This window comes from Borostomias antarcticus, assembly GCF_949987555.1.
Source record: "Borostomias antarcticus genome assembly, contig: scaffold_210, whole genome shotgun sequence".
Taxonomy (NCBI): Eukaryota; Metazoa; Chordata; class Actinopteri; order Stomiiformes; family Stomiidae; genus Borostomias; species Borostomias antarcticus.
Window position 1 is genome coordinate 107,501 of NW_028176251.1, and position 24,646 is coordinate 132,146.

The 24,646-nt window shown below is 46.3% G+C and overlaps 1 protein-coding gene across 1 annotated transcript in view; it reads right to left on the reverse strand.

Moving 5' to 3' along the window:
- The window catches only part of LOC311328680 (NLR family CARD domain-containing protein 3-like), a gene marked incomplete at both ends in the record, with an annotated part of 49,308 nt that overhangs the window by 8,064 nt on the left and 16,598 nt on the right, over positions 1-24,646 (reverse strand). Inside the window, 3 exons of the mRNA XM_084462617.1 lie at positions 2,688-2,734; positions 3,490-3,663; positions 21,240-21,413. Of these exons, the coding sequence (XP_084318743.1) occupies positions 2,688-2,734; positions 3,490-3,663; positions 21,240-21,413 (395 nt within the window). The remainder of the gene's footprint in view (positions 1-2,687; positions 2,735-3,489; positions 3,664-21,239; positions 21,414-24,646) is intronic.

Consider the following 24,646-nt stretch of genomic DNA (forward strand, 5'->3'; position numbering starts at 1 on the left):
ATTACCACAGTTCAGAAATGTCTTTGTCCACGTTCGCACACACCGGGAGAAAGAGGAGAGCAGACATCTGGATAAACTTCATATTTGATGCAAAGGAAAACAAAACCATTTGTAAACCGTGTGGGGTGAAATTACTGGCAAAAATACAACAAACTTAATATAAAGCGACATTTGGAGAACAGTCATCCCGAAATTCACGAGAAGGTAAGCACCCCCCACCCCCGGCTAACGTTACTGTATTAGCTAAACCCAAGCTGGTGTGTTTCTGAAATACTTCAAATACAATACAAGCTAAAAGAAACCAGTGTTTCACGTAGGTTTGTGGCGGGGGAGAACTGAAGTGTCTGATCATTGCAACGCTAACGTTAGTGGCTAGCTAATGTTAGGCACAGGTTAGCTAACGTTACACTGTGTAGCAACAAGTGGGGCTATGCTTGTGGCGGCTGGCGGGGGTATCTAGCGTTAGCTAGTCTGGGTAAGCTAGCTAAGCAACTACTGCTGCTGTCTAATGTTATACTGTAGCTAGATGGATAAGACACAAACAGTTAGCTACCTGGCTACATAGCCCCTCTCCTCCGGTGTGACGTTAGCTAGCCTGTGCCTGATGTTAGCTAGCCTGACTAGCCAAATAGTGCTGACATGATAATGTTATAGCTTGCTATATCAGGCACAAACACAGTTAGCATCAGACTGGGGGAGAGGAATGCTTCATTATGAAACTGTCTGACAGAAGCAGCCACGCTTGTCAGTCTGCCCCAGGGCAGCTGTGGCTACAGATGTAGCTTACCACCACCGGTATGTGTCTGAATGAATACTGGACTCTGTAAAGCGCTCTGGGTTTCATGAAGGGCGCTATATGAATCCAACTTGATTGATTGATTGAACTAAGCCTGTTAAATTTGAGTTGTCTAAATCTATGGTAGATTTTGTCGACTAAAATCGTAATGATATTTAGTCAACTAAAACTAGACTAAAACTAAAACAAGTCAGATGACTAAAATATGACTAAAACTAAATGGCATTTTAGTCAAAAGACTATGACTAAAACAAAATCATAATTGGCTGTCAAAATTAACACTGACACACACACACACACACACACACACATCTTTCTCTCACACACACTTCCCAGGTTCTACACACATAAACATGCCCAAATCACCCTCTCTCCCCCTCTCTCTCTCTCTCTCTGTCTTTGTCTTTAAACATGAATATACATGAATTGACTTTGGACCAGGTCAGACGTAAACCCAAGGACAAGCAGAGACATTCTAAAAAGACGCCTGTGGGAATCAGACCCAAGTCTGGGTACAGAGAGAGAGACTGTGGAGACAATAAATGATCATTAAGTCATATTAGTGACAACTTTACACTTCACTACCCTACATTATCACCCCCAACTACACACACACACACACACACACACACACACACACACACACACACACACACACACACACACACGCTTCCCTATCTAGTTCATGACCTATGGAAAGGACAGGCCCTCTCCCCAAGTCAGGAGAGCCAAGGGGGGAGGCTTCTTCACCTTGTAGCCCGACTTAACTCACATTCCTCCTTCCCTTCGTCTGAAACACTTAAAGACACAAACACACCAAAACAGACAAGGAAGCTGTGACCTATAACCTCAAGAGACCATCCTGACCCCACAAGCTCACAGTCTGTTTCTCTCCAGGGACCAGGATGGTCTCACAAGGTTCCAGACTTTAGCAATAATGACAGCTCTGAGTCCCACTGCACTGTGAACTCTTCTGCCATGGATGACAAACAGTCACCAGCACAACCACACTGACATGCAGTGTAGGCCAATCATCAATAAACCCCTTTCCAACAAATACACAGAAAATACAAGCACACATACAAAGCAGCTAGAACTCTCAATTCTAACCAGGCATGAGCTGATTCACACACAGAGTCATCTTGAGTATTCAAATCCTTTGATTCTGGGTTTGATAGAAACACGTTTTGGAGGGTGAACCTAAAGACACTGTGATTGATGACTGTCCAGGATAAAATGTTTTGGGTAATCCATGAATGTTAAATGTAGATATATATTTTTACAGTTTTTCTTATTTTAATCTTGCTTTATCAATTATTTGTTTCATTTCATATTTGGGAGGGGGCACTGCCTCCCTTGGCTACTCGCACCACACGCCACTGAAAAGCACTGTTATGGAAACATGAGCACCATTAGAAGAGTGAGATTACCACCAACTTCCTCAGAACAAATGAGCAGAGTATTAACATCATTCCATCCACCTGTTCTCTATGGATACCAACAACAGCATCAGAGGATCCAACACTGATACCAAAGCTTAGTGGGAGCAGATCCCCGTCATTACCACTTAAGAGGGCTCTAAAAACCTCTCCTCTCACCGGATTCTGATCAGGGACTGGACATGACGTGGTGCTCATCCAACAATTATGAGTGTGTGTGTGTGTGTGTGTGTGTGTGTGTGCATATGTATGTGCGTGTGTGTGTGTGTGTGCATATGTACCCATCACTATGAATATAGTTCAAGTGTAAGCAGCTCTTAGGTGTTTGAACAGTTGTGACAGATTGTATTGTATTTTGTATGACCCCTGTTTTCTAGGCCCAAGTAGATAATGGTGGTGAACTCAGCTTCAGTTAAGACACATGAATAATCAATGTCAATGTCAATACTCACATTTTCCAAGTCCAGGTCTGATCCTGATCTCTCCACCATGATCCACACTGTAGGAATAAGCAGAGGAATGATGAGGATGATGCAATGAGACGTCACCAGTTTTAGGCTTTATGTGTTTGTTAGTTACAGGTTGATTGCAGGATTATGTAAAAACTACCAGACCTATGTTCCCGTGGAAGGGTGACTGTAGCATGAGCCAAGGAAGAACCCATTCAATTAGAGAGAGCGGATCTGAATCACAGGGAGGATCCAAATTCATTGAAAAATCATTTTTCACTTTTGTTGACCACGACAGAGAGACCAGACCAGCACCTAAGGGTACTTTGCCATGTTTAATACATCCATGGCTGTTTATCCCTGTATTTTCTGCGGGTATTAGGACCAAAATAATTGAATCATGGCATGAAGGCAAAGATCAACTGCTTTGAATTAGCTAGTTATGCTCATAGCTAGCCAGATGACTGCTGTCGGTCCTGTCATATGTAGCTATCTAGGTAGCTGAAATACATCAGAGAGCAGAGCTGAAGAGCACCTGTTGGACCAACCCCAGCTGATGCACCACCAGTATATTGTTGACATTTGTCTCCTCTAGGTTCTCTAATGCTACTGCACATGCTGACAACATGCATCATGGGTGGAGGTCTGCACTCCCAAAGTGCCCTTCTGGTTATAGGGTGATTTGTGTCTGTTCTGTCAAGAGACTCGTAGGCTGTGAAAGTTGAGACCATCTAGTTCAGAGAGGGGGGCTACATAAGAGACACTGGGTGATTTTCTTCCACTTGATTTAAAACTCTCTCCTTACTTGAGTGTCTCCAGTCTCCAGTGTGGATCCTCCAGTCCAGCAGAGAGCAGCTTCACTCCTGAGTCTCCTGGGTGATTGAAGCTCAGATCCAGCTCTCTCAGGTGGGCGGGGTTTGACCTCATAGCTGAGGCTAGAGAGACACAGCCTTCCTCTGTGACCAGGCAGCCCGACAGACTGTAGAAACAGATCGATACAAACACATTACCACCCTCTGCTGGTGAAAAGAGAGAGTTGAAGGATTATATTCCATCTTCCTACAGACAAATATTTGAACATTGGATCTGCCCTGGTTCGCACACAAAGTGATATTTTTTGGTCAGTCAATATTTTTGATATGCTTTCTCTTCCTTGTAACCCATGCTAAATAAGAATGCTCTGAGACTCCAGGTTTATTATAGAAATGAAAAAGCCTGGTCTCTGTAGTACTGAGACATTCCAATCCAACCAATGAAACTCCTCATGAGAGTTCAGGTAGGTTTACACTGTAGTTTATCTGTAGTTACTGTAGTTTAGCTGTTTCTAGTGGGAACATCCAGCTGATCATCTGCTATGATTATAACAGTTCATAATATCTCCCATCATGTCACTGATAAGAGTCTCATTCCAAAGATAAAAGCTCTGGCAGCATTTCCCTGTTAGTCTGCATCCATTCAGTCTGTAGGGAGATGATGATGATGATGATGAAGATCACCAAACTGCTTCATTTGCAGTGAACACATGATGTATAAGGAGAGATGTCGTGTCTATGCAGTCCCCTGGAGCAGACAGGTTCAGAGGCAGGGTTCTGAAGGAGTGTGCTGTACAGCTGGGAGTCCAGCTCACCCAGCTATTCCAGCTGTTTTAAACACAGGCTTTGTCTCAGCAGCTTCCCACCATCATCCCCTCATGCCAAGACTATGAACGATGGACCCTGAATCAGACCCATGGATAATGGACAGTGGATCATGGATCATCTCAATCCAGCTCACCCAGAATCTCCAGCCTGTCCCTTTTCCCTTGACTACCCTGCAACCTATCACCCCCGACCACACACACACACACACACACACACACACACACACACACACACACACACACACACACACACACACACTATAACTGATACTTTAACAATGTTACACATACACACCAGTACTTTAACAATGTTATTATTATCAAGGGATATGATAGGCTGTTTCTGAGCCAGGGAGAGCACATTTGGAGTTTGTCTGTTAAATAATTGTCTGTTCAAAGTTATCTTTAGAGTGCATTACACGAACGCCAGACTGGCAAAAATATACCCAGAGACTGATGACACTTGTAATCGGTGACTTTATTTACCCCCTGTGAGAGGCTGTTTCTGAGCCAGGGAGGGAACACGCTTGGGGTTTCTAACAGCACAGCTAATGCTCAGCCGATAGCACCAAGCTAAAGCAGAATGGAAACCTGACGCGAGGTTATGTTCCAACAAAGGTCCCCCCTCCATGTCGATAGTCAAACTTTAGCTTTCAGTCACGTAACGTTTAGTTACCTTCAGCTTGCCATCTGTGGCCTTGTAGCTCTAACATTGATAGGCTAGCTAACATTAGTTAGTACTAAACCTTTTGAATCATACGATATCAACATATCATGCAGCTATGAAATTATCTAAAACTCAGCTTGCTAGCAAGTAGGGATGGGCAGTACTCGTTGTTGACGTCAGTACTCGAGTAACCATGGCGAGTAATTGTTACACTATGAAAAAAAAAAGCTTAGTTATTCATGCACCTGCGCACTGTGTTTCTGGCTACCTGCGTGAGGCTACTCACATCAATCACAACATGTCTGCTGCTCGTAAAAGTACAGTCTGGAAATACTTTGAGAAAGAAGGGGAAAACAGTGTGCAGTGCAAAATCTGCAATGTGAAACTTGCTTATCATAAGCAAACCAGCTGAATGCTCAACCACATGCGGTTAAAGCACAACGAAACAACAAAAGCCGGGGGGCGGCAGTGCGCCGAGAGGCAGAGCACCGTGCCTTCCCTCACCCCGGAGGAGGAGAAGGCCCTATCGATCATCGGCCTCACAGCCTCCCAAGGCATCACTGGTGGCCTTGATTTGGAGTCTGGAGAGGGCCCCTCCAACATCCAGCCCTCAGCTGAATCACCCCAAGCCTCCCAGTCCTCTGGAGAGGAGACCCCAGCGCAGTCAGACTACTCCACCCCGTCGACACGCTCTCGGAGTCGATACGTTCAGTTACAACCAGTTCTATTAGCCTCGCGTCTCTCCTCGGGGAGGAGGGCCTGGTATCTATTAGCCTCGCGTCTCTCCTCGTAGAGGAGGGCCTGGTATCTATTAGCCTCGCGTCTCTCCTCGTAGAGGAGGGCCTGGTATCTATTAGCATCGCGTCTCTCCTCGTAGAGGAGGGCCTGGTATCTATTAGCCTCGCGTCTCTCCTCGTAGAGGAGGGCCTGGTATCTATTAGCATCGCGTCTCTCCTCGTAGAGGAGGGCCTGGTATCTATTAGCATCGCGTCTCTCCTCGGGGAGGAGGGCCTGGTATCTATTAGCCTCGCGTCTCTCCTCGTAGAGGAGGGCCTGGTATCTATTAGCCTCGCGTCTCTCCTCGGGGAGGAGGGCATGGTATCTATTAGCCTCGCGTCTCTCCTCGTAGAGGAGGGCCTGGTATCTATTAGCCTCGCGTCTCTCCTCGTAGAGGAGGGCCTGGTATCTATTAGCCTCGCGTCTCTCCTCGGGGAGGAGGGCCTGGTATCTATTAGCCTCGCGTCTCTCCTCGGGGAGGAGGGCCTGGTATCTATTAGCCTCGCGTCTCTCCTCGGGGAGGAGAGCCTGGTATCTATTTACTTTACTGCCTTAAGCCCGCCCCATCATCCGGCTCGAGCCCGTAGAGCCCGCCTCCAACATCCGCTTGCTTTATTTTTCCTTAACCGGTAGTTCTCCTCGCATCTTCTTTTACAATCTTCGTCGGTGTTATGCCTGGTGATGCCATTGCGAATGTTATCTACTCGAAACTTCACCATGGGCAGCCTACAGTAAAAACATTACAACAACTGGTCTTCTTCCGGTCCAGACCGGATGATTATGCGATGCGTCATCGCGCTTCCGCTCTAGACCGGTGAAACAACACCGAGACAGAAAGAGAAAGGCCCCAGACTGTCTAGAGCTCGCGAGTCAATTTCCAAATATCAATAAATTTCACCTGCTATCCAAATATCAGTTTTTTGTCATTGACGGCATTTGTCCACATTTGAACCGTAGTCTACTGTCTACCGATAGAGGGCGCTAGAGCGCTGTAGCCCAGTACTGTTTCCTCTTGGTTTGCACTCTGCCGGCCTCCGCGACGACACCACCAACACCATGGATGACCAACACACGACGAAAACAAACATGAGCGGCCAAAAACTCACTCTCACTCTCAATGGCCAGCATGTTTGGGAACATTTACATCTGCGAGAGCAGCTTCTCAACAATGAAGCACATCAAGTCAAAAGAGAGAAACAGGCTGACAGATGAAACTCTGTTCCAGCTCATGCAGATTGATGCACAAACATTGACATTGAGTCCATTGTACGTCAGCAGGAGAGGCCGCAAGTATCTCATTAACACAGAACTTTATACTGATTCACCTGTGGGTGAAGGTTAATGGCTTTTGAGATGAACGCATGCTTATTGGAAACACGTCATGGTATGAGATGGCAGAGTAAAAATGCACTATGAACATGAATATTAGTTGGTGCACTTAGTGTCAGCGTTAACATTTGTACATCATTTTTGAGACACCGTTGCACCGAAATAATGGTAGACTATACCACTCAGGAGACGGAATGTTTTGTGCAGAGTTCATTAAATGAATAGAAGCATTAGCCTACGTCCTACTAAATCCATTTATATATGAAAAATTGAAAGTCCATCCAATAAACTTTGATTACCGGCATATATTTAGTTATTTTCATTAATGTAGTAACTATAATTGGCTAATTGAGTGATGGGGTTACAATATCCCACTGGTAGAAGTGCATGATTACAACCTGGCCCTCGGGTAGTGAGGATAAAACATGTGTCTCTCTCTCTATAATCAAAGTTGTCCATGCCTGCTCTAGGTTGTCCTCAGACGGTCCTCCATGCCTGCTCTAGGTTGTCCTCAGACGGTCCTCCATGCCTGCTCTAGGTTGTCCTCAGACGGTCCTCCATGCCTGCTCTAGGTTGTCCTCAGACGGTCCTCCATGCCTGCTCTAGGTTGTCCTCAGACGGTCCTCCATGCCTGCTCTAGGTTGTCCTCAGACGGTCCTCCATGCCTGCTCTAGGTTGTCCTCAGACGGTCCTCCATGCCTGCTCTAGGTTGTCCTCAGACGGTCCTCCATGCCTGCTCTAGGTTGTCCTCAGACGGTCCTCCATGCCTGCTCTAGGTTGTCCTCGGACGGTCCTCCATGCCTGCTCTAGGTTGTCCTCGGACGGTCCTCCATGCCTGCTCTAGGTTGTCCTCAGACGGTCCTCCATGCCTGCTCTAGGTTGTCCTCAGACGGTCCTCCATGCCTGCTCTAGGTTGTCCTCAGACGGTCCTCCATGCCTGCTCTAGGTTGTCCTCAGACGGTCCTCCATGCCTGCTCTAGGTTGTCCTCAGACGGTCCTCCATGCCTGCTCTAGGTTGTGCTCAGACGGTCCTCCATGCCTGCTCTAGGTTGTCCTCAGACGGTCCTCCATGCCTGCTCTAGGTTGTCCTCAGACGGTCCTCCATGCCTGCTCTAGGTTGTCCTCAGACGGTCCTCCATGCCTGCTCTAGGTTGTCCTCAGACGGTCCTCCATGCCTGCTCTAGGTTGTCCTCAGACGGTCCTCCATGCCTGCTCTAGGTTGTCCTCAGACGGTCCTCCATGCCTGCTCTAGGTTGTCCTCAGACGGTCCTCCATGCCCCAGAGCGTTCCAATGTGCTCCGTCTAGATCAGAGCGCTTCGTGTCTGACCTGTAGCTTGTCTATGTGTTCAAACACAAACTACCTTTGGGAGAGGTGGACAAGTAGACTACTCTTAATAAAGGCCTCATTTTAAGATGAATGAATTCAATGCCTTTTAAGACTTTAAGGATCCAATTTCCAATTTTTACAATTGTTAAGACAGTTTCGGTGCGTACAAAAGCATTACACATACATTTCATATCCTAGTTGCCTTACATGTCTTTAACATCATACCTAGCAATTTAATATAGCATTTCTTTTTTTTTTTTTTATATTTATAGTTTTTATTGTTTTGACAACAAAGACAGCTCGCAAGGTGACAACAATCTTTCAAACAAAGCACACAACGATCAGCGACACAAAACAAGCAACAAACCCACAAAACAACAACGACAACCACATGCTCACAATACACAATAAGCAATAAACAAAAACAGGACAACTGCATTGCAATGCACAAAGCATAAGACAACAAGAACAGACACCAAACCATCAACAACACAAAAGACAGCGATGAAAACAACGACAATCACAATGATCTAGAGGAGGGGGGGGGGCAAAGTGCACTGTTTCCTGATTGCTCTACCTATCCACACAGATCATCAGTCTGGGAATTAGTCCTATTTATAAGAGGGAGGATATTGGATTGTGTAGTGTTGAATACTGCTTATGTAGGGAAAAATACCTATGTTCTTGTGAATGTAGGAACAGCCTTAGTGTGTCCCAGAGCTCGCTAGTGTCCTGGGGCCTCATTTATCATTGAGGTACGCCTTCTTTTACACGGTCTTTTTCGCGAGTTCAGGCGTACGCCATTTGCCCCCCCCACATTGCGATTTATCAAGCCGTAAGGGCGAAAATTTAGTCGCCTTTCTCCGCGCTTTTGTAGGACACCTCTCAAGTTGGCGTACCGATTTACACGGTGTTCTACGCCCTTCTTGAACACAGGGGGAACTGGCGACGCAGGTGGTGCGTCGGTGAATTACTATGTTTGACGGAGAGAATAAGAGCGACAGTTCATGAACGCACAATCATGAAGGCTACTAGGCCAATTCAGCACAAACATATATCGCAATGCAAGATTAGACGTGTCCTCTAACCGGCTCATTCATGGTTCGATATGGATTTGTTCCCCAAACTGTACCTATGCGCTGTCCCAAACCCTTCCGCGCTATATGTCACACACTTAATGCAGGCACTCCATCAAACGCAAATCATTGACCAATTAGATTGTCATTAATATGTGATCATGTGGACCTGTTTGCTGTTTGGTAAGCATATAAATGACAGTCCTCCTGTGCGTAATGCGAGCCTAAATGAATCCGGCGCTACTTGGCCTACTGGCCGAGATAGAACTCCAAAGAGGTGACGGCGATGGCGACTGCACCCACATAAGGGCACCATCAGTGAATGAATACGTCTATGTGAATCGCAAAAATGTGCACACTATAAATACCCAAATCATATGTGACGCCGACATGCTCATCACAAGTGTAGTGGCACGGTGGCCTGGCTTCACGCATGACTCATTCATCCTGGCGCACAGCAGGGTAGGGCTAGACTGGAGGCAGGCGCTGCGCGTGACGGCTGGCTTGGTGTGTGCATAGCCAAGATACATATTCTTTGTCTTTGTTACTTTAATCTTTATTAGCATTTTCCATCCATACAACGACATTACCATAAAACATAAAAACTTACAATAACAGCTTATGGGTACTTCCATCCATGCAGCTTTTTTTTCTTACTCAAATATGACAATTTTAATACTAGTGGTATCATCACACTTCCTTCTATAATCCATCCATTTTTCCCATCTCCCTTCAAACTTTCCTTCCTGCATCCTCAATGCATAAATAAATCTCATAAATCTCCTCCACAACACCCACCACTGCTCCTTGGTTGGGGGTTCCACCTTATACCAAGCCCTCATTATTGTCTTTTTACTAGCAACCAATAGTAATTTCACTAGGTATCTGTCCCCTCCTTGTACATCATTCTGTTATGTTTGCCAAGATGTATATTCAAAGCTGATAAGAATGAGAACCAGTCAAGACCCCACCACAAAATGAGGACCCAAGCCCTCAGCCCCCTCCCCGTCATGAGGTTTACCAGCGGGGCCAAAGGGCCCACACTGAGGTCATGCGCCAGCTATGAAGACACAAACAAGTAAGGTTCACATTTCTACCATTTTATTGTCTGTTGGTGGGTGACTGTGTGAGGTGTGTGAGTGCGTTTGTGAGTGAATGTGTGAGGTCCGTGAGTGTGGTAGTGAGTGACTGTCTGAGGTCCTTGAGTGTGGTAGTGAGTGACTGTGTGAGGTCCGTGAGTGTGGTAGTGAGTGACTGTGTGAGGTCCGTGAGTGTGGTAGTGAGTGACTGTGTGAGGTCCGTGAGTGTGGTAGTGAGTGACAGTGTGAGGTCCGTGACAGCATGTGTGAGGGAATGAAGTGCAGTGAGGATGTCCTGTTGGCTCTGGTGGTGTAGTGTGGTGACCTCCACCAACTGCCCCACAACTGCCCCAATCCCTTCTGCCATTTCCCTCTGGGCCTCTAGGGTCATGAGCCTCCAGCACAGCGTCTGATAGGAAGCCCAGCCCTCAGGGAACCTTGAGGCAGGGACGCTGGCAGCCGGAGGTGGAGGCGTGGGCGGTGGAGACGGAGACGGAGGCGCTGGAGATGGCACTGGAGGTGGAGGCCGGTGCGCTGGATGTAGAGGCTGCAACCGGCGGGGGCACGACCGTCAGGTCAAGGACCACTGCAGACTCCCCCTCCTCTGAGTCCCACCCCACGTCAGAGTCTGGAGAAACAATTTCAGTCATTTTCTTTGAGTTTGTCTGTTAACTTGATTATGCATTAAACATTTTATTGTGTAGCCATATTCAATTGATATGTTTTTCTGTTGGCAGCCAAATAAATGCTTAAGTGTGATTTCCCGGGTGATTTAGATGAGAGTCTAAATTTCCCAGAGGGGAAAATGTTTCATGTGGTCTAACATTATGAAGTGGTCATCTGTGTTATCGTTCCCTGTTTTTGGTCCTAAATCATTCATAGCCTACCACAGAATGTGTGGAATGTTTGCTTTCCTCACACATAATACAGCATGTCCGTGTAGCCTACGCCAAATACAGGATGCACCAAACATACAGTAGGCTACCTAAACTAGGAGCAATCAGACAAATGTAGGCTCGTACAAATAGCTTACCTTCCGAAGATGATTTTCTTTCCTCGCGTGGACCTCACCAACAAGCACATGCACCTCCGTCTCCGAAAGGTTTCTCTTCTTTCCGCGTTTTTCCATAAACGTATTTATCTGTCCCTATGCTCCACGCTATATTATGTCGGTTCCTTCCGGGGTATCCCCGTTGTGCCGTCATAGTTTTGACCATATATGGTTGGATTTGGGCGTGGAGAGGGCGGAACACGGGGCGCGTGCGCGTACGCTCTCTTCCCCGCCCGTCTCGGATTTCTCGTGCAGAAAAGGGCATACGACTTTTTTGATAGATCCGAAAAGCGTGTAAATATTCTCGTCGTACGCTACATTGTGCATTTTCCGCGTTTTCGTCGTACGCCCTCTTTTACACCTGAATTTACACGCTCTTTGATAAATGAGGCCCCTGGTCTATGTCCCTGAGGATGGACGTGGCCTTTTCCATAATTAGAAGATGGAGGAAGTCCTCTAGCCACCTGTTTCTAGAGAAACAGCCTGGTTTTCTCACTTTCCAATTCATTAATATCAGCCGTTTGGCTGCGAGGCATGCAAGGACAATAATTTTTTGATGTTTGACGTTTTGTATGTATTGTTTGACAGACAGACAGACAAGTGAAAGCATTACCTTCCTCCCCCACAGGAATGGCAGAGGTAAAAATGATGATAATTAACACTTTTCTAACTATATGAGCCATTATTACATTATGAGCTGTTATAAGCGGCCCCAGTAAGGCTCATAATGTAATTACATTAGTATTTAGTAATATTACACTATGAGCTCTTATTACATTATGCGCAAATCAGTTAGAACGTTATGAGCGCATGGTTTTATTACATTATGAGCTGAGTATTACATTATGAACTTTTGTTAGTTTATAATGTAATAAGTTATTACATTATGAGCCGTTATTAAATTATGAGCCTTTATTACATTATGAGTTGCTACACAATTACAAGGAGCTACAATTGTATTGTAAGATTTGTATTGTAATACAAATGTATTAATAGTAAGTGAGCTGTCATCTCTGCTGTAGAGAATGTGGAACCAGGTTATATTTACTCTGCAGACCTGGGTGTTATTGGTATGGATCTGCATAATGCTGTGTCATGCATATATTGTTGACACTGAGGACACTAAACTAACACAACTAACACCAACTAGAGAGACTAGCGTTGCACAGCCCAGATAGGAGAAGGTCAAAGGTGATGATGATGACAGCAGCAAGCCACGCACTCCAATTCCTGGCGTTTCATGTTAATCTGTTCGTTTTACTATGTCAAAGTATCTTGCAATCAAACCTGATCATTTACAGTTATGATCGGAGAGCGCTTTTTGACATCCGTGCCTCAATGGAGGAAAACCTCGTTTGGTGCGAGGATCAACAAACACAGGCGAACCACCTATTGCCTACCTTTGTTATTCCTTTCGGGCCCTGGAGTCACGTTAACTTTACTGACCGACGGATTCACCGGAGAGGTGAGGTAGACGGCGAGGACATCGTGCGGGTAGAGCGGTGAAACTTTCTCCAAAGACAATCCATCCATCTGTCCCCTAGACCTGGACCAGGTCCATCTGTCACCCCCCATTCCCATCCAGCCCCGAACCCAGCCTGCCGGCAAGAACACCTACCTCGTCTGCGAGTGAAGTTACGGTGAAAGTCGGGCTTCTCAATGCCAGATCGGTTAAGGAGAAAACATCCGTTCTGTCTGAGTTAATTTCCAAACAACAACTGTAATTCTTCGCAATCACGGAATCATGGCAAGTCCCTGGGGATTATTCTTCTCTCAATGAACTGTGCCCCGCTGGCTGGAGTTACCACAGCAACCCAAGACGCGGAAAGACTGGAGGGGGCGTGGCCTTCATGCACAAGGACAAATACAGCTGTTCTGTGTTGAACTGCCTCACATACTCCAGTTTTGAAGCTCTTCTGGTAAAAGTGGGCATGTCTGACCCCCTCCTGGTTCTGACCATCTACCGCCCAACGGACAGCAAGTCTTTCAAAGAGAGTAAGAATTTTACAACTCAATTCTCAGACCTCCTCAGTGAAATCATTCCCAGCCATGACAGAGTGCTGATCTTGGGAGACTTCAACATCCACGTTGATAATCCCACAAGGAGCTTTGAGGGAGAATTTATGGACCTGATAGACTCTTTTGGTCTCACCCAACATGTTTCCGTCCCAACCCATAAAAAAGGTCACACCTTAGATCTTGTCCTCTCTGTCAATCTCCCTGTCAGCAATGTGGAAACCATGACAGCCCATACTGACTGTGACCATTATGCTGTGGTGTTTCAATCCTCTCTGTCTCAGCCCTCCACTAACATCCAATGTCCTGCACGCCTCTCACGGTTTATCAGCGCCCAGACACCTGCTAAGTTTTCCTCTGCTTTTGCTGCCGCCCAAAACACCAGGGCAGGTGAGGTGCTGTCATCAGACCCAGAGGAGCTAATGTCCGTGTTCAACTCCACCTGCCGTTCTGTTCTGGACTCTATTGCCCCTCTCAAGATGAAAAAGCCCAAACCCAAGGCTGTGGCTTGGCTAAATGAGACCACCAGAGCAGAGAGGAGAGCATGGAGACAGGCTGAGCGGAGGTGGAAGAAAGATGGCCTGCAGGTCTCTCTCGAAATACTGAGGGAAAGAAAGAAGAGCTACCACAGGGTGGTTAAAGCAGAGAGAGCCAAGTACTTTGCTAGTCTAATTGCAAATGCTCCAAACTCCAGAATTTTATTCAGAACCATCAATTCTGTTGTTTGCCCTCCTACTACTGCTATCCAGGATGCATCCCCTACAAAGTGTGATGAGTTTCTGTCCTTTTTCTCAGAAAAGGTCGACGACATCAGAAGAAACATCCCACCCTCCACCCGGGACCTAGCTGTTACTCTGAGATGCTCATCCACCTTCTCCGTGTTCAGCTCCATCTCCCTCTCATCCCTCTCCAAGATGGCCGCCGCTTTGAGACCAGCCACGTCCCCTCATGACCCCGTCCCTGCCCCCCTCCTTAAGGAGGTTTTTGAGGCAGTTGGTCCTCACATCCTGTCCATCATCAACTGCTCCCTGGCCACAGGTATCGTTCCATCATGCCTAAAAGAAGCGGTGGTCCAGCCCCTTCTTAAGAAAGCCAGCCTAGATCCCACTATCCCCAGCAACTACAGACCCATCTCAAAATTACCATTTCTGTCAAAGCTGTTAGAAAAGGCCGTTCTCAGTCAGCTGCAGCCTTATCTCCAACACAACAACATACTGGAGAAATTCCAGTCCAGATTTAGGGCCGGCCACAGCACCGAGTCTGCCCTCTTGAAGGTGTTAAACGACCTACTCCTCATCGTTGACTCAGGGAAATGTGCTGCACTGGTTCTCCTGGATCTCAGTGCAGCATTTGATACTATAGATCACACCATCCTCCTCGACCGCCTCCAACAGGGGGTTGGCATCACCAACACAGCCCTGTCCTGGTTCAAGTCCTACCTCAACAACAGGACCTTTTCAGTGAATATAGCCAACCATTCATCCTGCCGTGTCAACCTCACCTGCGGGGTCCCTCAGGGCTCAATACTGGGTCCCATCCTTTTCTCCATCCACATGCTGTCCCTCAGCCAAGTCATTCATCGCCATAAGATTTCCTTCCATTGCTACGCAGATGATACTCAAATCTATCTTCCACTCAGGGCAGACGATCCCTCTGGGCTGGACCGTCTGAAGGACTGCTTGCGGGACATAAAGGAGTGGATGTCACAAAACTTCCTGCAGCTCAATGACACCAAGAGTGAAATCCTTCTGATCGGCAACTCCACCTCGATCAGTCAGATCAGAAATAATCTAGGATGTTTGTCCACACTTAAAAGATCCCACGTCAGAAAACTTGGGGTCATATTTGACACAGACCTCAAGTTTGACAAGCAAGTGAAATCTGTTGTGCAATCCTGTTTTTTCCAACTGCGCACAGTATCCAAAATCAAGTCCTTCCTCTCCTCCAGCGACCTACGGAGGGTCGTACTAATGCTCATCTTCTCCAGACTGGACTATTGTAATGCCCTCTATGCCAGGGTCACCGACAAGACCATCCACAGCATGCAGCTAGTCCAAAATGCCGCTGCCAGGCTGGTGACAGGCACTAAGATGAGGGAACACATTTCTCCTGTCCTCTCCTCCCTTCACTGGCTCCCAGTGAAGCGCAGAGTGAAATTCAAGATCCTCACGTATGTCTTCAAAGCCCTCAATGGTCTCGCCCCAGCTTACATCAAAGATCTCCTGGACCAACCTACCAACTTCAGGCCTGGTCGCCAGCTCAGATCTGACAACCAGATGACCCTGAAGGTCCCACGGTCAAAACTTGTCACAAAGGGAGACCGTGCATTCTCTGTGATGGCACCTGGGCTATGGAACAAGCTTCCTCTGAACATCAAGTCCGCCACCACCCTGGACTCTTTTAGAGCACAGCTTAAAACGCACCTCTTTGTTACAGATGATCTATAATTTATGTCCTTGTCTTGTGTCTTAAATGTAGTTTCATTTTGTGTCTCTGCAGTCCCTTGTTTTTGTTTGTCTCTTTTTGTACCCGGGCTGCGCCCCGGGCTGATGTAACAGTTGGTTGGGGGGCGCATTATAAATAAAAATAACATAACATAACATAACATAACACTAGACTATTTGGTTAGTGTATCTGTAGGGCATATTAACATTTGTTTATTGTTGCTGCTGGTATGGTACTGTAGGCCTACGTTGTAGATAGGCGCGGCATAATAGTTTTTCTCCTAGAGCGGCAGAAGTGCACGTGCCCGTCCTGGTCTAGACCCACGTTAGTTAGCCTGCAAGGCGAGGGGTCAGAGAGGCCAGTCCTTCTCTCCTACACACAGTGGCTGAGTACCTGGACTCCCCCTACACCAGGATTCTGTTCACAGACCTCATCTGCTTCTAATACGGTACACACACACACACTGCTGAGTCACCTTCATGAACTACAGGTCAACACAACACTGATCTAATGGATTGAAGAATTCCTTCATCACAGGCCTCAGTACGTAGCTGTAATAGTTCTAGATGGAGCATCTCCCCATCCTCTTCTGGGTACAGCATCATGGTAACAGAGAGGAGCCGACACTGATCAAGTATGCAGATGACATGACACTGGTGGCCCAGATAAGCAGACATGCCAACTGGTTAGGGGTGAGAAAGAGAGACGGAGGCCTGAGCAGAGAAGAACACACAGCTGCTGGGGGGGATGCAGGGATTTATTTATTATAAGCTACCAAATGATCATTTATTGGATGATTTTTAGAATGACCCTGGTGCTGGTCACAATCTAACAGAATTACAAGAGCAAGATAAAGTTCAAAGTACAAATTTAGTTCTGTGGCTCAGGAGATAGAGCAGATCATCCAATGACCGTAGGGTCGGCGGTTCAAATCCCGGCTCCTCCTGTCCACATGTCGAAGTGTCCTTGCGCAATAACCCCAAATTGCTCCCAATGAGCAGGCTAGCATCTTGCAAGGCAGCTACTGCCATTGGTGTGTGGATGTGTGTATGAATGGTTTAATGAGGCCATTGTAAAGTGCTTTGGATATAAAGTGCTATATAAGTGCAGTCAATTTAATATTATTAACCCATTTAATGCAACGTAGGCTATCAAAGATACTGCTCACATTTACAAAGGAAATGAGCAAAAGGGCAGCAGCCCCACCAGTTACACAACTATTTGATGAGCTGAATTAGCTACTAGCATATATCCTACTCCTACCTGACGCAGTGGTAAGAATAAAACAGTTCACATACAGAGACGAGTCACATCTCCAATTGAATCCATTCCGCTTTCATTGCGTGAGAACAGCCAAGTCTCTGAAAATCCATAGCAGGTTTTGCTCGTTTCCCTGCTGCGGTTACCTTGCAGTGAGAGAAACACAGCAGACAAACAGCTGAGTGATCGCCCAAGAGTGGCAGGAAAAATAAATGTAATTTGAGAGATTAGAAAAGTGTGGGGATAAAGCCTATATTTTGAAATGTGAGGGGGATATGTTCCTGGGCTTTACGACTGCAGGTAGGCTACTTTTGGGGGTTTCAGTTGATCTTCTCTATGGAGGTTTGTGGCTGGCACGCACTTCCACACAGCACTGTGGCAACTTGGCTTTTTCCAAACAGCAGGTCCCAGACTGGGCTTGCGCTGAACTGTGAGTAGTGAACTGAGTTTGAACTCAGTTTCGCTTGCTGCTTTTTAACTGACTGTCAATATCCGCGCATACAGATCCAAACATACATCCACAGTATCAGATTCTCACGCTCCACTGGCTCAATCCCAATGTCCACACTCACAGACTCACAGATTTATTATCTTTCTATGTAAGTCGCTTCAGGCTCTTGACCCCTTCCCCAAAATCAGATCTGCATGAATCACGTAGGTGACCTATTTTGGATTCAAAACAGCAAATTTCACCAAAAAGTGACAATTGTGCATGTCTGGATAAGGAAGGAGCAGTCACTGTCCACATACTCTGAGTATGTCAACACCCTGACCTCCCGGATGGAGGAGAGCTCCTTGGAGCTGAATGTCTCTGAGACTAAAGAAGTGTTCTGCAGGGGGAGCCTCATACCTGACGCCCCAAATGTTCTTCCTCTAGCCCCGAACCTTTTTAGTCCCCCCAAAATCAAAACGATAGGGAGAAAACAGACACCAAATACCCTCCTTAACATACACAAATCACCCCCTTCAAATCAAGCAGGAAGATGAAGTTCGAGTCAACACACCCACAACAACAACCCCCCCCCCCCCACACACACACACACAGTAGCACAGAACGGCATCAGCTCACTATCAAACATCAAACCCATCTGCCCCCACCGTACAAATTGCCACCCCCAGACCCCACACCCTCTCAAACTCAGCCACATTGTTATTGATCACAAAATAGGTGTATTCTACCCTAAGAAGCAGAGACCCTCCCCCTAACCACCTGGACTGGGTCCGTGGCCCCGCCCCTCTCACCTTATTCCTCCCTGTAATCCAAATGGACAACTTAGCTCACCCAAACACAACATTGAGCAAAACACACTTTGCCCTCCTCCTGCACGTGTACTGTGGGCCCAAAACAAACAGTTCCTTAGAAAACACAAACCCCAACCTCACACATGAGGGCTGTAACAGCACAAACAGAGGAACAAGACGTGCACAAACAGAAAACACATGAACCACCGTCTCCACCTCACCACAGTATGGGCCCCCCTCCCCCACCCCGGGGTCAAGCCCGGCCAGAAAGCGCTCGGTCATCAGGGCCCTGTGCACCACTCTCCACTGCAAGTCCCCTGTCCTTTTAGGGATGGGGGGCTTATACAGCACCCGCCACCTGAACCTCACACTGCTCCCCCCACCTAGAACCCCCTGCCACTGGTGGAACCCAACCCCCTGCAAGACCCCGACGTTCCTCGCCTTCACACATGCCTCATACAGAGCCCTCCCCCTCACCTGTCTGAGGTCACCAGGGTCATACAGAGCCCTCCCCCTCACCTGTCTGAGGTCACCAGGGTCATACAGAGCCCTCCCCCTCACCTGTCTGAGGTCACCAGGGTCATACAGAGCCCTCCCCCTCACCTGTCTGAGGTCACCAGGGTCATACAGAGCCCTCCCCCTCACCTGTCTGAGGTCACCAGGGTCATACAGAGCCCTCCCCCTCACCTGTCTGAGGTCACCAGGGTCATACAGAGCCCTCCCCCTCACCTGTCTGAGGTCACCAGGGTCATACAGAGCCCTCCCCCTCACCTGTCTGAGGTCACCAGGGTCATACAGAGCCCTCCCCCTCACCTGTCTGAGGTCACCAGGGTCATACAGAGCCCTCCCCCTCACCTGTCTGAGTTGACACACACACACACATTTAAATACACTGGCACTAAACACAAAACACCAGGTTAGAAATCTAGGTGTCATAGTCGACTCTGATCTGAACTTTGAATCTCATGTCAATAACATAACTAGCGTATCTTTCTATCATTTAAGAAACATGGCAAAAGTGCAATCCTTCCTTTCAAAGGCCGACACTGAAAGACTTATGCATGCATTTATAACCAGCAGACTGGACTATTGCAATGCCCTCTTTTGTGGCCTACCAAAGAAAACCATCAATCGTCTGCAAATTATACAAAACGCCGCGGCACGAGTCCTTACAAAATCCAGACGGAGGGCTCACATCACACCCGTCCTGAAGGCTCTGCATTGGCTACCCGTCAGCTTCAGAATAGACTTCAAGATTCTTCTACTGGTTTATAAATCACTCCACAACCGTGCTCCAAAATATATGACTGACATGCTTGTTAGATAAACACCAGCAAGATCCCTGCTGTATGGGTTATGTTCATGTTGTTATATTGAATGTGAGCTTCTATGCTGCTGTATGGGTTATGTTCATGTTGTTATATAGAATGTGAGCTTCTATGCTGCTGTATGGGTTATGTTCATGTTGTTATATTGAATGTGAGCTTCTATGCTGCTGTATGGGTTATGTTCATGTTGTTATATTGAATGTGAGCTTCTATGCTGCTGTATGGGTTATGTTCATGTTGTTATATTGAATGTGAGCTTCTATGCTGCTGTATGGGTTATGTCCATGTTGTTATATTGAATGTGAGCTTCTATGCTGCTGTATGGGTTATGTTCATGTTGTTATATTGAATGTGAGCTTCTATGCTGCTGTATGGGTTATGTTCATGTTGTTATATTGAACGTGAGCTTCTATGCTGCTGTATGGGTTATGTTCATGTTGTTATATTGAATGTGAGCTTCTATGCTGCTGTATGGGTTATGTTCATGTTGTTATAGTGAATGTGAGCTTCTATGCTGCTGTATGGGTTATGTTCATCAGAATGTATTCATTCTCATCATGATCTGTGTTTCAGGTGACCATCTCATGTGACACACAGGAGTCGATACGTTCAGTTACAACCACTGCTACTTCAGCAGGTTGACATTGTGGAGGTGGAGGACGTGAGCCTGTCTTCTGTGGTGTTCTGAGAGGTCCAACACCTGGGTGTCCCAAGTCAGTGATAGTTTCAGAGTAGTCAAAGCATACTAGAGAGAAGTTATGTCCTCTGTTTGAACCGTGCTGATGTTGTTGATTTAGTTCACACTAAAGAGTACATTTTGATTCCACTTACCAGTATTTGAGCAGTTTGTGGATTACTGTGCAATCTGTATGAGTGTGTGTATGTGCTTGTCTTTGGTGCATAGAGGCGAACCCAAATGGGCCCCCTAAATATATGCGGCCCCCCAAAAATTTAAATGAACTGGTGTCACTGCCTCTAAACTTCAGCCCCTGATGCTTTTCCCTCAACCCCTAATGATTTGGGATCCTAGCAGCGCCCCTGTTTTGTACCTAATCCACATTTGTATTTAGTCTTGATTGTGTCTTTGTTCCTTCAATAAAGGACCCACCCACCACCTACAGTCTGTATATGTCTGTATGTATGCTTTGAGATGATAGTCCCTATTTTGTCAACTCTACTGTATGTACTGTAGTCCAAAGATAATTTCTCAACTTGAATGTTGATGCTCAAAACATCCCTCTTCAAGGACAGAGATGTACAATTACTTAGACATTTAAATCCCATCATTTAACATGTGAATATGCTCAGGGATACAGACCTCAGTTTCTCCAGTTTGCAGTGTGGACTCCCCAGTCCAGCAGAGAGCAGCTTCACTCCTGAATCCTGCAGGTCATTGTTACTCAGGTCTAACTCTCTCAGGTGGGAGGAGTTTGAGCTGAGCGATGAGGCCAGCAGAGAACAGCATGTCCCTGTTAATCTGCATCCACTCACGCTGAGGAGACAAGGACAAGTATTAGCTTTTTAAATTAAACATTTTCACCAGTAATCACTGCTTTGAGAAAGCGTGTTTTCATTGGCAAAACACATTTTCAGTCTAATAAAGTACAGAAACGGCTAACTTCACTCTTCACTTCAGTCTTCTGTGATAGTAGCTTTGCTTTCTGTATAATTTAACTGTGACAAAGATTACATTTATTCTACAAACAAACACTGCTACACTAGTGGTGAAAAGGAGGAATGTCAGCTATATTGTCTTGCTCTCTCAGACTGAATTATAAACAGACTGACTCATTCTGGAGCTAGGAGAGAGAGTGCTGCTGCATCTAATATGTTTTAGTCATGAGCAGGTTTTTAATTCCTCTAATGCAGGCATTCCCAAACTGTGAGGCGGGCCTCCCCCAGGGGGCCCCAAAGAAAGTCAGGGGAGGCGCGGAGGGATGGTTAGAAAAAAAAGAAGTAAAAATATGTTATTTATTTTTGAAATGTCTATGGTTTTTATGAATGAAACGTGATTTTAAAGGTCAGAAGATTGAAATAAATAATGGGAGAGATACTATAATATAATACTAAATTTGTGGATAGTGCAGAGAGAGCCTCCCCCCGCAGGCATGAATGTATTGTGCGAAAACGTCATAACGTTTACTAGCAGCAGGTGCCACCGAGCTAACTTAGCTGTGTAACGTTATGGGCTAGCTGACGCTGCCTTGCAAAATGGACACATTTGGGGGGTTGAGGGGGCGTGGGTGTGTCACTGTTTTCAGAGGGGAGGCCCACATTGATGGGAGTTTGGGAACCCATGCTCTAATGAATACTCAGCATCCAATCAGCGTCCTGATTGGCTGGACACTATGGACCTGAGTCAGCTTGGAGGGTGCTAAGGCTCTTTGGACAGGACATGTACATTTACCAACATGCTAAAGCCTACTTAAGCAATTGACCACGAGAGGCAGTGGATTACAGGGGATTTTACCACAGCTACGGGGCGTTGTTAGAAGTATAGCTGTGGTAAAATCCCCTGTAACCCACTGCCTCTCGTGGTCAATTGCTTTTCTTCAACGGTTACTACATATATATATTCACAAAAAACACTCAGTAGTAACATTCAATCATTTATTTACTGATCATTCTTATCATTTTAGGATTACAAAATCTTCGGCGATAGGCTATAGTTCTGAATTAAATGGTTGCCAGGCAACATAGGCTATCTCGCCTATTTGGGTTGGCCTTGTTCACATAAGACATAAGGCATAATTCGGGTGGTTCACGTTTATTTGAATATTTCCAGCCATGGTGCAGTTATTAAAACAGTTCTCCAGAGCACTCGTTTTTGCTGGTAGGGGTGTGGAAGTGTTGGAGTCGAACTAATGAGTGCGTTATTGTAATAGGATACAAAAAGGCGAGGTTGCTGCGAGTGGTTGCTACGCAAAGCATAGCATACCGCTTGATTTTATCAATGGCCTCGTCAATGAGATTAACTAATTGTTATGCGGTCGCAGCCGTGGGTTACAGAGTATTTTACCACGGCTGCTAGCCAATCAGAATCAAGTATCCAAACTCTCTGTTGTATAATTACTACTTGATACTTCATCATGTAAACCTAGGCATGTTTTACACATTGTTTATTTGCACTCTTGTGTATTGGAATTTTGTGTATATTTTGTACCCAATTTACATTTGTATTTCATGTTGATTGTGTCTTTGTTCCTTCAATAAAGGACCCACCCACCACCTACAGTCTGTATATGTCTGTATGTAAGCTTTGAGATGATAGTCCCTATTTTGTCAACTCTACTGTATGTACTGTAGTCCAGTGACCTACAACATTCCTAGCCTTCAAACCAATAAGCCAACCTCAAGAGGAGAAGCTTCTCAAACGTTTAATTTGATAGCCTACAGTATACAGCATGTTATATTTTGATATGGGGGAAATGAACACCAACAGCTAAAAATACAGGTTTTAATCTCAATGTTGATGTACAGGCCTAGAGGATGACAGAACAGTCAGCTCTCAGCCCGCTGCATGCTGTAGGCTACATGGACCAATACAGAATATAGTCACTACTGATCACTTTTCAATCATGTGTAGGAGCCTACATGAAATGAATAGTGAAATTAAAGTCCTATGTTGCAAAAAAGGGCATTTTTAACTTGTGGCCATCCACAATGATATGAATCGATAACTGACGCAGCTTCTAGGTGATGTGTCCGTTGGTAGCATACGATTTAGAGAAATCAGGAGTAGGCTAGTTTGGGCTAGTTTGCTGCACCACGACAGAGGTGACTGCATTTGCACCTTTTCCTGAATAATAACGAGGAATGAGGGTAGGAAAAAACCTGTTTCCATGGCATTTGTGCTTTCAGAATAACTGATTCAGGTTCACACCTTATGGGCCTCTATACATAGATTACACTTGACCAGTATTTAGTCCTTGATCTTGAGGAGGGAGAAATAGTGTTGGTGTTTCCATGGCAGAGAGCTCCCGTTGTCAGAGCCATAGACAGAGCTGCCAGCCGTGTAGGCGAGGGATTGTTGATGCATTGCGCACGGGTACTTTCTAACGTGTTACTCCTCACTGGATGTATGTATGGTGCAATGTGAGGAGGTGGAAACATGCCAAGCGCTGAGTTAGCAGTTTTTAAAAGTTATAGGGGGGTCAGCTCCAGCTGGTTCTGACCAGTTAAAGACCGGAAATCTATTTTAGAAGGTCAGAGAATAGATGGGAGTAAGAATGCCTCACTGACTAAAACTCATTACACATAACATATAGGGGAGACACAACATATAGGGGAGACACACAGAGCTCAGTAAAGAGCATTCGTGCAGAGCGAGGTGCACGCGTGATCACACACAACAACAGAGCTGCAGAGCACGGGAGAACATAAGAGCACTGAGAAACTACCACACAGCTCTCCCAGAGCACGGGTGAACATAAGAGCACTGAGAAACTACCACACAGCTCTCCCAGAGCACGGGAGAACACGAGAGCACTGAGAAACTACCACACAGCTCTCCCAGAGCACGGGAGAACACGAGAGCACTGAGAAACTACCACACAGCTCTCCCAGAGCACGGGAGAACACGAGAGCACTGAGAAACTACCACACAGCTCTCCCAGAGCACGGGAGAACACTAGAGCACTGAGAAACTACCACACAGCTCTCCCAGAGCACGGGAGAACACGAGAGCACTGAGAAACTACCACACAGCTCTCCCAGAGCACGGGA